Here is a 14,873-nt window from a genome sequence, read left to right on the forward strand (position 1 = left end):
TCCCCAAACACACACACACACACACACACACACACACACACACACACACACATTGTGCTCCAATCATTTTGAACACCCTGCTATTTCCCTAACATGCCATGAGCTCTCAGGCCTGCATGCTTTTGCTCATATCATCTGCCCAGAAAGCCCTTTCTTCCATAACCACTGGGCTTACTCCTTCTCTTCATCTATGTCTCAGCCAAGGATTGCCTCTTCTATGACGCCTGCCCTGGTTCTCCCAGAGGGAAGTAGAAAAGAGTCTAATCAGGGCTTATTTCTACCCCAGTCCCTGTTCCATCTCACTGCAGCTTTCTTCTGATTTCGTTTCCTCGGTGGACCAAGGCATACTCACCTGTGTATCTCTGGTACCTCCACACTCCTAGAAACACGCTCGGGGCACAATTCATGTCTGCCAAATGAGTGAATAAACGACAAAAGGCAATTCTTGTTGAAGAGTGTCACAGACTGAACTGGGCAGAAGCTCCCTGAAATGACATCTTAGGCAGGAACTTTAATAACAATAACAACAGCAGCCACTAGTATTTAGGAAGCATTTTTTATGTGCTAAGTTGTCCGTATCATTTAATCTTCTAAACAACTCTATGAGGCAAGTACCATTGTCATCCGTAAATTAAAGATAAAAGACTGAAGCTCAGAGTGGTTAAGTTACTTTCCAGGTAAGCATCAGAGGCAGGATTTGAATGGGAGCCTGCCGTTTTACCCTTCACACCTCTCACCCCGTGGTGGCAAATGACTAGCACAAAGCACTGATGGTCATTCTCTAATGTAAGCGACACAGATGGCAACCCTGTAAGTTAGTGGGACAGATGACGATATGGGAAGCAAGAAGAAGGTGCTCCTTGGAATTGGAAGGACCCTGGCTCCATTCCTGGCTCTGACACTCATGAGCTGGCCCACTTCAGCAGACACCTTATCTCCCAGTCTCCATTTGCCCATGTGTGAGTTAAGGTTGACAACCTCACTCAGGCTTTGGGGAGGATGAATTGAGAAGGTGGCTGTGTAATAATCTACTAAGTGCCTGACACATGGTAGATCTTCAACAAACAATCCTGAATATTATCCCTATTTTAGGCATAGAGAAATTGAGGCTCAGAAAGGTTAAGTGATGGTCCAAATTTCACAAACTAGCAAATGACAGAGCTTGAAAAAGAACTTTAACTCATCTGTCATCCACGAGGAGAGGTTTTCTTAGCATCTTCTACATACTCATCACTGCGTGGGACTAGTCACTGCCCCACCATTGAGGAACCAAGTCATAAGCACCTGGAGTTATAGCTCTGATCTCCCCAGCTGGAAGCTCAGAGCTGGAATCAGATATTCAGTTGGTATGAATAGCCCAGGCATGGGGCTCTGACAGACACAGCAAGGGAGGTTTGTGCCCAGGCAGTGAGGGCCTAGGGATGTAAGCCAACTCACAGATTCGGCAATGAACAAGAAAGGTGGGCTGGCCTGTGCTTGTTGGTGTAGTGGGCTTTCAGGTTTGCTGGGCTCAGCACCAGGCTGGCCACACACCATCCCGGAAGCAGCTGCTCTCAGGCCCCAGGAAGACTCCTGGAGAGGGGCTGGGTACGTCAGGGTCTTCCTCCTAAATAGGCCATGCTCTCTTGGTCAGCTGTAAGAGGACAGCATTCTGACCCAAACCATACATCCTTCTATGCCTGCCCAACATGACACCCCCAGAAACATCCCAACCCTCACCAACACCTTCTGGCTCATGTCTTCCTGCAGTTTCTGCAAGCAAGTCCCTGTGAGTGGGGGAACAGAAATATCAGAGTGGTGGAGGGCTAAAGAGGCTCTTTCCTTTCTTCCCTCCTCCCTTTCATCCTTGCCACCCTCTTTCCTTCCCTTAGTCCCTTTTCTCCCTCTTTCTTTCCTTTCTTTTTTTTTTTTTTGTGGAAGATTAGCCCTGAGCTAACTGCTGCCAATCCTCCTCTTTTCACTGAAGAAGACTGGCCCTGAGCTAACATCTGCGCCCATCTTCCTCTACTTTATATGTGGGTTACCTACCACAGCATGGCCTTGTCCTACCCCCTGGTGCCTTGTCCGCACCCAAGATCCAAACTGGCGAACCCCGGGCCAGCGAAGTAGAACTTGTGAACTTAACCGCTGCACCACCTGGCCGGCCCCTCTCCCTCTCCTTTTTTCTTTCTTTCTCTTCCTCCCTCCCTTCCTTCCTTCTCCCCCACTCTTTGTGTCTCTCTCTGTGTCTGTGTGTGTGTGTGCGTGTGTTTGTCTGTGTGTGTGTATGTGTGTGCATGTCCCTTATATATCCAGTATTTCTTGACCCTCCATTCTGTGCCTGGTAAGGTGCAAAGCCCCGAGGATACAGTGGGTAAAAAAAGATACATTTAATGCCCACATGCACTTCCCAGCCTAAAGGTAGACACACATTAACTCTTTTTCATCCTATGTCAAACTGCAACTGTGACAAGCTCTATGCAGGAGAGGTGCCTGGTGTGAAGAAAATCTGTTCTAGTTAACAGATCAGAAGGAAAGTCTGAGCAGAGAGGTGAAGGAACTGTAGGAGTTAACTGCGGGTTGGGTGGGTGCATTCCAAGCAAGGAAAACTAAACCAGTTCACTTGTAAATGGTACCCTTGAGATTTAATGTGATTTTTTATATATAATAAAAATTAATAGCTGCCCTTAATTGAGGACCCACTGTGTGCCAGGGCCAAGCGCTGTTCATGTGGAGTCTCATTTATCCTTACTACTCTCTGAGGTGGGCTCCATACTCCCATTTCAGGTGAGGAGACAAAGGCAACTGAGCGGCTATGACTCGGTCAAGGACAAGCAGCCGGAGATGGTGAGAAGGAGATGCGGGGCTGCATGCCTGTGCTCTTCCCCAGCCCCAGCCATCTGTGACCCCAAGCCCCTGGCTCCTGAAGGAATGTACAGCCCAGCCCCTGATGATTCCCATTTCTGTTCTCATGGGTTTTTCGCATTGACTCCTGGAGAAACAGAGTAGTACAAAAATTGGATATGAAGATTGATGTTTTTCATTGACTTTGGCTTAAGATTTGGGGTAATTAGAAAGTCTTCTTTTGCCTTCGTAATGTTCCCATTCTAAAGGCTACAAGAGAGTGTAGGCTGTTTTGTTAAGCAGAGACCAGCTTGGGCAGATGCCTGCAGAGTGGTTTCTGTCCTGAACCAGGTTGTGACATTCCAGGCTCCACCAGGAGTGAAATGTAGACACTCCTTGTCCTACCCTCCCCTCAGGGGATCTCAGATTGTACCGATAACATCCCCAGTCACACATGCCAGGTGGTTTGAATGTCCTGTTTGAAGTGATTTATGTTCACTGTTTGACTTAACCCTTACAACTCTATGATGTAGTTCTACTGTTATCGCCATTTTACAAATGAGGAAACTGAGGCACCGTGAATCTTAGTCTCAGACCTTGTGTGGGGAAGAGCTGGAGGTTGGTTTTGGACAGTCCACCTGCAGAGCCCAATCTACCTCCACCTTTTATTCTCAAATGTTCTCTCTGGTCCTCCCCACAAGTCCCCGTGGTACTTATTATCTCCATTACAGGGGAGGAAACTGAGGCTCCACGTGATTAAGGGTTTCTTCAAGGTCACACAGCTGGTCAGCACTTGCAAAGCCTGGAGCCTTTCCCATGCACCTACTGCTTGAGTCCACCTTCAGGCCTGGGAGGGAACATTGGACTCAGGAAACAGAATGCTGAGAGGCCTATAAGCAGATGTTTGAGGTTAGAAAAAAAAATCAAAACCCCTGGAGAGGGGGCTGGTGAGACCACAAGCTGTGGTCCTGCGTTTAATGAACCTGCCAGTAAGTCAGCCCTGCTGTGCACAGAGACGTGGGTTGCAGTGTGCCCAGGAGGGGTCAGACGTGTCCCACCCAGGAAATTGTCATCGCCAAAGAACGGACAGATCGGAGCCCATGCCTTGATACCTGGATGCAGTGTCCTTTCCAAAGACTGTTAGAGGAGGCACCCTCTCTGTGCCCTGGAGTCACACCCAGCACATTTGGGGATCATCTATCCGCTGGGGGTCTGGCAGGAAGAGGAGCTCCAGGTGTAACCACTGGAGTCTTTGCCCCAAGCTTTAAATTTAGGGAAGAGGGTCGACAGCACCTGGGAAGCGGGCAGCCAACACCTTTGGCTTAACAACAGCTAGCACCAGATTCACAGATGATGATGAATGGATGGACATCATCTCTAGAAGCTCCAAAGGTGGCTCTCTGGCAACATCTGGCCCCCTGAGATCTGTTATTAGGAACACTCTCCAGTGTGCAGAGCTAGGTTGCTCTCATGGTTCACTTTCAGGAGGCACCCCCCACGCCAGCTCAGGCAGCAGAGGAGAACAGAACGGGGTGGGCCCAATGTCCCAAGATGTGAGTGAGGGCAGCCCCCAGGACGGGGTGGGTGGGGGATAAATAAGGTGTGACATTGCCTTAAGATGGGCTTGTAAGCAGCCACTTACAATCATGTTTTGGACGACTATTTGATGACAAAGAAAAGTTTATGAGATCGTTTCCCTTATCACACACATAGTCATGACGAGAGCGAACATACCAACGTCTTAACCATGGTCATTTCTGAGCAGTGCAGTTAACAATGATATTTGTTTTTCATGCACTTCTTTGTTTTCTGAATTCTTTTACAAACACCACATGTTTCTGTCGTAAGAATGAATGTAAAGAGAAGGTAACACCTAAAATGAACGTGACCTTAGGAGACAGACAAATCTGGGTCTAAACGCCAGCTCCACAATGCGCCAGACAGATGATCTTGGACATAACTTGCCGCTCAGAGCCTAACTCTCCTCATCTGTAAAATGCAGCGAGTGAAAGGAGATTGTCACACAGACTTCCTGATTCCGGCTGTCAGCTGTTGTTTATTTTATTCTACTTGTCCAGCTGTTCTTTAAACGGCAGGCACTTTGCTCCTCATGGAAGTGTCCTCTGCCCCAGGAGAGGCCCCGCCCGGCACCAAGGTCTGTAGAGGGGGAGACTTGCCTCCAGTTCCTCTCTGCTGAGGCTGGAGCTGGAGAGGAGGGTTGCACCAGGAACCCAAAACTTGTGAAACCCCTGTTGCTTGCTTCCTCATTTAAAAGAGCAGTTGGTCCCATCTGGGGAAGAAGTTGCAGCAAGGGGCTCTTGGGGCAGAAAGAGGCGGCTGTGCACACAGCTGCGCTTCTCTCTCTCTGGGTCCAAGTGTTTCCTGCACTTGCTGAGGAATCCAGACATCTTTTTCCTTTTTTCAATTTTTTAACACAATGTTTTATCTTTTTTAATCCAATGATACTTTTCTAAGAAAATGGTAATTCTGATTTAAATTCAATGTATTTAAATGTACCACAATGATTTTAAAATATCCCATCCTATTTCTCAAACTAAAACTCAAGGAAAATATATTGATCTTGTCTATACCTTTAAAATGAAGGCAATTTTCCAGACATCTTTTTTTAGTATCAGCTTTATGGAGATATATTCACATACAAGTCGCCCATTTAAAGTGTATGCAATTCAATGGTTTTTAGCATATTCAGAATTGTACACTCATTATCAATTTTAGAAAATTTTCATCACCCTAAAAAGAACCCCTTACCCATTAGCACTCACTACCACCTTGCCCAGCTCTAGGCAATCACTAATCTACTTTCTGCTTCTAGAGAGTTTCCTCATCTGGACATTTCATATAAATGGAGTCACACTGTATGCAGTTTCTAGTGACTGGCATCCTTCACTTAGCATACTGTTTTCAAGGTTCATCCACGTAGTAGCATGTGTCAATACCTCATTCCTTTGTATTGCCAAATAATATTCCATTTTATAAATACACTACATTTGATTTATCCATTCACCAGTTGATGGGCATTAGGCATCCTTTTTGACTTAATATGTTAACTGCAATCATAGCTATCATCTGTTGAGTACCTACCATGTGCTAGGCACTTGACCTAATTTCCAACCCTTGCAACAGTCCAGAGGGCAGGTCTATTTCTCCCTTTATACTGATAAAGGAACTGACATGTAGAGGTGAAGTGGCCCATCCAAGGTCACACTAGTGACAGAGCCAGGATGAAAAAAGGGTTGGCCTGGCCCCCCAGTCCATGTTCTTCCCACTGCCCCATCCCACCCCATGTGTCTGCTCTCTCCTTCCAGTTGGCACTGAGGCCAGAACAAGAAAGAATTCACTCATTCAGTGATCATTCATTCAATGAGCCCTAACCGGCACCACATGGACAGCAAGCACACATTAGTCACTGAGCCAGGTAAGACCCATATGCCGCCTCCTGGAGTTGGCTGTCCAGGTGAGGAGAGGTCATCATGCAAGGAGGCAGGTGCCAGTCACCAAAAAGGGTGCGACCAAGTGCCGAGAACTCAGAGCTGTTGGAGAGCCCAAGGAAAGATTTTGAGAGAAGACAGCATTTTGAAGAGGACCCCAGTAGACCAGGCAGATTTTCCTGGCAGAGATGGGAGGAGCCACCACGCAGAGGAACTGGTGTGCTCACAGACGCCCAGACCAGGAACCTTGGCCCACAAGAATGAATTCTGTCCTCCTGGAGGTGGGAGGTGAAGAGGGTGGGGAAGGTAGGGGAGTGGTTGGAATCACATCCTGAGAGCCATGAATGCCAATCTGGAGTCTGAGCTTTGCCCCATGGACAGCAGGAAGCCGTGGAAAGTTTTGGAGCAAGACAAGATTAAAGCTGTTCACGAGCACTCGGATGTCTGTCTTCAGACCCAGGTCCCCAGTCCCCTGGAAATTACCCTTCCAGCGGTTTACAGAAGAGCTGTGTTTCAGCCCCTTGTGTATCTCTGCAACCCCAGCACCTAGGACAGTGCCTGATGCATTGTAGAGGCTCCATAAACATTAGCTGATTGACAGACTGATTGGATGAAGGAATCTGCCTGCCAGCCCCCTCCCCCTCACTGTCCTCTCCCAGCCCCTCTCTGGGCTAAGTGGAAGAAAACACCTGGTGTATTCCAGTTTGTCCCATCTCGCCCACCTACCATCTCTCTCCCTCCCAGTCCCTCCCCTTCTCCCTCCTTGCTACCCCTTTCCTTTCTGGTCATGAGTAAATGAAAGAACAAATGCGCACGTGCTCCCACCACGGGCTAGGCAGTAGCAATTACGTTAAATTCTCACTGTCACCCTCAGGGATAGAAATGATTCATTGCTTTTTGCAGGTGAGGAAGTTGTGATCCAGAATGGTTAAGGGACTTGCCCAGCTGCTGAGTGACAGAACTGAGACTCACCTGGGGCCCTTCTGATTCCATCTAGTGCTTCCAGCTGGGGGTGGGGAGTATTGTGGTGGGAGTAGGATGGGGTACAGAGGAAGAGGAGGCAAAGGAAGGGACTCCTGGGAGGTGGTGAGGGTGCAGGGGTGGAGGGGCTTCTCAAGCCCATCCTAGAACCAGGTAGCTGGATACCAGTCTGAAGGCTCCTACCCCACTCTGGGTCCAGCTGCCACATCAGGATGCTGCCACCAGATTCCTTGACTCCACTCCTGTGTCCACTCCCCAGGAAGCTGGGGCATGGGGCAGGAGCACACACACACGCACAGCATCCCCAAAGCCTGAAGTGGTGAAACAGTAGTTGCCTTAAGCAGAAAGACTTTATTGTTCTACAAAATTCTTCTCCCGAGAACATTTTTATATAATTCCCAAAGTCAGTCATCATCTCCCTTCTTGATGAGGAAAACATTCCTAAGAGGCTTTGTCAGAAATCCTTCAGTCGAGCAGGCCAGCTGGTGCCCAAGGCTCTCTGGGTGGCCTGATTCTCTGCCACTCCTCTTAAAACCTTCTAGAATGTTAGCTTCAGCACGAACCACCAACTCCAGAACCCTCTCATTTTACAGATGGGAAAACTGATGCTCAACCCAGAGGAGGCTCTGCTTAAGGGCCTCCAGCATCAGTGGCACAGCTGGATCTCAGGCCCAGGGAACCCCCCCCCCCAACCCCACCCCGTCTCTCCTCTTTCTCCCAAGGCTCTCTAACCAAGCCTTTGTCGCTGCCACTCTCTAACCAAGGCTGTGCCTTTGAGGGAGAGCTGGGCACCACCTCCAAATGCCAGGGGGCATAGCTGAGGCCATGACAACCTCACCCTCCACCTGGAAATTTACCTGGCGGTAATGGGTCCAGGCACACACGGGCTTCAGGGCCAAAGAGGCCAAGAGAAGCAGGTCAAACACCTCCTCTCCCATCACAGCACCTCCCTTTGGGTCAAGGCTCTGCCAAGGCCATGTGCGTCCTGCTCTGGGACTAAGGAGAACTTCCACAAGCTTTTGCTTTGGGTCTGTATGGTATCAATCAGCTTGGCATTGAAATTCTTTTCTTGCCTATCAGAAGTCTCAGCTAGCTGTTACGTGTCTTCTTTTTTTTTTTTAAGAAAAAGTAATGTCTGCTTAATACAAGCAGCCTGAGTGAGCAAAGACTTTCTGGATACGGGGTCCTCAAAGGTAGGGGAAGATTAGCAAATGCATCCGCAGAGCTGAAAAGGGAGGGCTTCCGAACTAAGCGATTGTAGGGGGGCCTTCCGTCCCCTGGCACTCTCGGTACACCAGGAAGGGGTGCATGAACATCAGAAGAGTGACGAGCACCAGCATCACGTTCACCTGGAGGCAGACAGGAAGGAGGGAGGTGAAGTCCAGGAACTCTGAGCAATGCCCATGACCAATGAGGGGACCAGAATTCCGCCTAGTTTATCTTCCACTTTCCACTCAGACACTCTGGTGCCCTGGAGGAAGGACTCTGCGTTACTTTTCATTCTGCCCTGTGGAGCCAGGTGGGGAGGGATATTGTGCCCATTTCATGGATGAAGAAAGAGAGGCCCAGGCGGCATTCAGTGACCAGCTCAGGGTCACACAGGAAGCTGACGGAGGGACCAGAGCTACATCATATCTTCTGAATATTCAGTTAGGGTGCTCCGATATCACAACCAAGTAATTCTCCTCAGTCTTTCAGTTCAGGGCTTTTTTTTCTCCCAATGACTGATTTGAACTCCTGTTCTACGCTTTGCTGATCTTTTTAAAATGAGACTAAAGGGCTGTGCAGTGGTCAGAACACTGAATTCAAAGTCAGAGGACTTCTGCTCCTTTGCTGTGGGCTTCTGAACATATAAGTCACACAACCCAAATCTCTGAGCCTCAGTTTCTTCTATCTCAAACAGCTGGAAAGTCGCACCCACCTCCCAGGGCTGGGCAGGTGAGCATCACTGGTGGTGTGGGGATGCAGGGGTGAGAGCACAGAGCTCCTGGCACTCATGTCAGCTGTGGAATCTAATGCACGTTGCATCCCTAGGGCCGAGGCCAAGGTCCGCCTGTGCTCATCATAAGCAGGAAATATCTTTGAACTCTTAGGTTTTCATGAATCATCGTGAGGATTTTGCGTTCTCCTCCTGAATATGATTACTTGTCTCCACACACATAAAAAAATATTTTCTTCCCAAATCTCTGAAGAACGTGGACCCCCTGGGCAGCCACCCCATGATAGCCCTGTGGTTTCAGGTACCCACAGCACAAGGCACGGTGCTCCCACTGACCCCAGTTTGAGAAGCAAGACCAAGGATGTACCCGTGTGCAGCAATGTTCCTGCAGGAAATACCTCAGCCAGATTTGGGGCGCCCCCTGCTGGGTGCCCATTGAGTCACCCTGATCTGGATGTCCTTGGTGGTCTGAGGCCCACAATACTCACATAGAATGGGTCATTCTGGAGGGGGGCCTTGATGAATGTGAAGATGAGGAACTGGAGCAGAGACACAATGGCTGACAAGGCCATCACTAGCCCAAAGATCTTCCCAAAGTGCTCCGGAGGGAAACTGGGAGAGAGACAAATGGAGTTCCAGTGAGACTCAGGGACCCTCCCTCCAAGCAGGGCCTCATCTGGGAGGGCCTTTGTCAGCTACCTGCTCACAACTCCCCTGTCCTCAGCCTGTGTTCACCCACCCTCACCCACACAGCCCTCTCCCCTTTGCCTTTGGTCAGGCTTTCAAACCACAGAACACAGAGAATTTATTGTGCTTGACAGTGGGAAAACAGCAGGGCCCCTGACACGAGCTGCACCCCAGGGAAGTTGCGAGAAAAAGATGAACACAAAAACAGATCACTATATAGCAGATGATGTGTGCACCATCAAATGCAGCAGGAATAGAGTGCCCAGAGCACAAATAAGGGAAGACACTTTATTTCCAGCTCTTCCCTGGGAGAGTTGGAACAGAAGTGGGCCTCGGAGGGTGAATAAGAGTCCACCAGATAGATAACAGAGGCAGAGGGAGAGCTGATACGAAGGCTCAAGTACATGAAAGCTCTACTCCTCCGGCCAGCCTCACCTCCAGGCACCACCCTCTGCACCTGCTCCCAGACCCTGTCACCATCACCTGACCATCTCAGGCCCATCCTCACCTCCCAATTTCTGTGCCTCCAGCACACTTCCCTTTGCGCCATGTGTCCCCTATTATGTAAAGCACCCTAAGCCCACTTACTCAAGGGTCAGGAAGGCAGCATTGCCCCCATAGAGGAAGGAGCGGCTGATCACTTGCAGGATGAAGGTGACGTACTGGAGGGGGAGGACAGGGACCGAGGCACAGAGGGCGAAGCCCAGGCACAGCAGAGACGTCAGGGCCAGAGAAGGAACCGTGGAGCAAAGGGCCACCGCCGAGGCTGAGAAACCTGGTCCAAAAGGGAAGAGGAGGGGCTGCCTGCAAGCGGGCACAATGGAGGGCAGGAAGGAGGCAAGAGAGATCTGGGTAAAGGGAGGAGCCACCATCCATCTAACTCTACAGGCAGAAACCCAGGGTGTCATCCTTGAATCCTCTTTCTCCCACATGCCCCATCTCCAGTCCATCAATGAATGTTGATGAGCCACCTCCTAATTATCATTCAAAAGTATCCACTCTTCTCCATCCCCACCAACTCATGCTAGTTTTAAACCACCATCACTCACTCACAGATTACACAGATTGCAATGGCCTCCTAACAGGGCCACCTGCTCTGGCCCCTGCAACCTGCAGCCAGGCATTCTGTGTAGCATGACAGGTACTAACAAAAGACAGGGGCGATCCAAACAGCCATCCGGAGGGACAGCTGTCTTGGCTGTACTGCAGCCCCGTCACAGATAACTAGGCAGCGTGAGAGGAGTGAGGAGAAGGCCCTGCTGGGGAGCATCCTTGGGACAGAGAGTCACACAGAAGGAAGACTGCAGAACAGGGCGTGCAGTATGTGGCCTTTATCTGAGAGCGAAATTATGTCTATATAGTCTGTCTTTAAGAAAAAGATCATTGCCTAAAGACAGAGTGAATGAACAGGGTGCAGGGAACAGAGAGGAAAACTAAGCTTCTTTGAATGTATATTGTTTCATGGTTTTGGCTTTGGGAAAATGTAAATGTTTGATATACAAATGTTTAAAAATTAAATTAAAATAAAATAATAGGAAGAGAAGAAGCAAAGCAACCCTCCAAAATCAGGAACAAAATGAAACCAATGAACATTACTTTATGTCAAGTTGGTGATTCTTAAAACAGTAATTTGACTGTACATCCTCTTGTGGGATATATGCTAAGGAGGAGAATGGAAGGAAAGACGGAAGGACAGAGAGAGAGAGGAACAGCATTCAGCAACAGTATTCTTATTCATAGTATTGATATTGCTAAAACCAGTGATAATATATAAAACATACTTTTAAAATACTATACGTGTGTGTGTCTGTTTAGTATTGTTAGGAACCAAGATTTTCAGAGGAAGAGAAAAAGAGATACGAATGTAAAATTAAGGAAGTAAAAATTGAATTAAAGTATCATTGTTAGGCATTCACAGTGTATTTTTTCTTCCAAAAAATTATGTACGCTTTAACTCTATCCAAAGCCCAAAAGCAATGACAACCCAGGAGAATTAGAAATGCTAGCATCCAGACTACAGTCTTTAAATACCATTTCCCATTAAAGGGACCCAGCGTTACTTGGAGAAATGGCTGGTTTCAGGTCTGAGATAGGAAACATACCCAATGAGATGGATGTGAATATCTCATTGTGCTAGAAACTAAAGACACTCTCTAAAACTAATGGGATGATGTCTAAAGGACACAGATACTGGATTGGTAAAGTTCCCAATGGCCAAAGATGTGACGATTTGAACATCAAAAAGAATCGTGGTGAAAATGGATTGAAACACATCAAATATATTTAAAATGAGACTTTGAAAGAGAAACAATGAGTAGTCACCCCTGGAGGTTGCTAGGACATCACTTCATTATTCTCAAAACTGGTAAAAAGAAGAAAAACCAAGCTTTTATGCCCGGGTAACAAAATAGTTAATAAGGGGAAGTTTTCCTTTCTAAAGGAATTCTCACTGTTGAAAGCAGAAGGAAAGATGGAAATAGGAAATCACGAGTTGGCAACCCTAGTAAAATAATGGGTATAGGCATTGATCATCAATGGCTGCTACAATCATCAGACGCACAGTCGATGGGAAACTTATAATAAGTGGATGAGACTGACAATGTCTGAGCCCATTGATCAATCTTAACATGATAAGAACAGGACAATAGGTACCAGGGGCCTGCTGACGGGAGCCCTTAGGAAGCCCACAGCTCCACCTCTGAATTATTCTTGCCAAAAATATGAAACTGAGTCTCCTTGAGCTTCCAACCTGTGTGTTTACAGGAAATACCCAAAGAAACATTTTAAATGACACCAAAAGAATGCCAAATCCAAAATGTGGAAATGTGACAGAGCAAATCACCCCCTTTCTTCAACAAATAAACAAGGACAAAAAGCATGTGGGAGACGACGCTTGTAGGTTTAAAAAAACATAAAAGGCACATCAACCAAATATACTGTGTGGCTCTTAATTTGAACAAATCAACTGTAAAAAGACATATTTGAGACAATTAGGGAAATTTGAGCAGATTGCATAGTAGATGGTATTAAGAAATCATTGAGGGGTGTTTTTAGATGTGATAATTATACTATGGTGATATTCAAGTAAAAGAGGACTTATCTGTTAGAGCTATAAACTGAAGTATTTACAGATGAAATGGTTTGATGACTGAGATTTGCTGTAGAATACTCCAGCAGGGTAGGAGAAGCAGGGCAGGGATGTCATGGAAGGTGTAGATGAAAGTCATAGGAGAAATGTTACTCTCTACTTTTGTCCCTCCACATCCCCAACCCCTGCAGGTTAAAATACCTCAGCACCCCTCTGTTCCTCGACAGATGTCCACGGAGCCTGTCCAAGCTCCTCGGCATAGGGCACAGCCTGCCCCTTCTCACGGCTCTCTCTCCAGCCCCTTCCATACTCCTTTGTACCCTGGCCAGCCTGAATTACACTGTTTTTTTTTTCCTGAGGAAGATTCGCCCTGAGCTAACATCTGTGAATCTGTGCCAATCTTCCACTATTTTGTATGTGGGTTGCCACCGCAGCATGGCTGATGAGTGGGGTAGGTCTGCACCTGGGATCCAAACCAACGAACCTGGGCCACTGAAGCAGAGTGTGCTAAACTTAACCACTACAACACCGGCCAGTCCTTGAATCACTTTAAGGGATTCCTCGGAGTCCTCAACATTTCCCTCTCTCCTTCACAACCTTGACCCCACCTTCAGCTCCTCTTCATCTCCTTACTTCTGACTCATCCTTCAGGTTTCAGCTTAGATGACACTTTCTCCAGGAAGCCTTCCCATACAATAATCTCATCCTTATCTAGAACAGGTTGTGTGCCCTTATTGTGTCCCCATAGCCCACTGTGGGTTTACTTCATGGTTTGCAATGCCTAATTACTTGTCTTTCTCCACTCTCTACACTGACAACAAGGACATATCTGTCTTGTCCACTGTTGAATCTGGATCTACGTCTGGTCCATAATTGGCACTCAGCGACTAGTGGTTAGACAGACAGATGGATAGATGGATGAAGGAATGGAGGGATAGACGGATGGATGCAAGTAGAAAAAGATTAAGAACAAAAGAGAAGATGGGCAGAAAGGCAAATGAAGATCTCTCCTCTCCTGGTTGCCTGATGCTCCAGAGCCCAGGTCTCACCTGTCTTGCTCGCTTTCTTCTGCTACCTCTGTTTAAGCTGGTCCATGAGCAGGCCATTCCAGGGGGAACAGAGCACTGTGAAGAACTGAGTGATGGCAAAGGCATTTGTGTAGATGCTGACTGCAGAGGGCAGAGAAGGGCTGAGAGATAAGAAATTTCCAGGGCTGCCTAACAGGAGGGGACCCTCCCACCCTGCCCTGCCTGACCATTTTCCCCACATCCCTGATCAGACCTTTCTCTTGAGCACATAGCTCTACTGGGCTTCAGCACCCCGCAGCCCTCAAGGTTCCAAGTCCCCAACTGGGATGCACAGATGGGATGCCTCCCAGCCCTGCCACGTATCTAGTGCCCTGTCTCCCTTGGCCAAGGAGGTGAGTAGAGAGTTAGGGTGCCAATGAAGAGATAATGCCACAATTGTATCATAGACAGCCACATCAGGTGCCAGGCAAAGCGCCGAGAGAAAGCGTAGCTCCAGAAAGAGCAGAGCTCCTTCTGCTGCCCTGCATCTGGGATCTCTGACGGAGAAATGAGGATCTGGGCATGAACTACAAGGAAAGTGGAGCACAGGGGTGAACAACAGTGTTGAAGCCTGAACGGAACAATTTGAGGTCCACGTTCACCTTGTATTCTTACCTCCCAGAACTCATCCGGCGTGCTCTCTGAGCTGCCCGCAAGTGGCACATGCTCACCTCTACGCCTTGGTCATCCTGGCCCTACCACCTTGAATGACTCTCCCCATGTTCTTCTCATCTACTGAAATCTGATCTGTCTTTCACAGTTTTAGTTCAATGACACTTCTTGCACTAACACTTTCCTGATCTTTCTCAGCCAGGATGGTGAAAAAAAAGACAAGGAAA

At 47.9% G+C, this 14,873-nt stretch overlaps 1 protein-coding gene across 1 annotated transcript in view; it reads right to left on the minus strand.

Annotated features, from left to right (window-relative positions):
- Positions 1-7,966: 7,966 nt before the first annotated feature.
- LOC123278170 (equilibrative nucleobase transporter 1-like) overlaps positions 7,967-14,873 on the minus strand; it is an 82,184-nt gene continuing 75,277 nt past the window's right edge. The window contains exons 11-14 of the mRNA XM_070487377.1: positions 14,043-14,136; positions 10,468-10,683; positions 9,681-9,804; positions 7,967-8,602 (exon numbers count right to left, since the gene is read on the minus strand). Coding sequence (XP_070343478.1) covers positions 8,501-8,602; positions 9,681-9,804; positions 10,468-10,683; positions 14,043-14,136 — 536 coding nt within the window. The 3' untranslated portion in view covers positions 7,967-8,500. The remainder of the gene's footprint in view (positions 8,603-9,680; positions 9,805-10,467; positions 10,684-14,042; positions 14,137-14,873) is intronic.

The sequence above is a fragment of the Equus asinus genome, chromosome 17 (assembly GCF_041296235.1).
Source record: "Equus asinus isolate D_3611 breed Donkey chromosome 17, EquAss-T2T_v2, whole genome shotgun sequence".
In the NCBI taxonomy this organism is placed as follows: domain Eukaryota; kingdom Metazoa; phylum Chordata; class Mammalia; order Perissodactyla; family Equidae; genus Equus; species Equus asinus.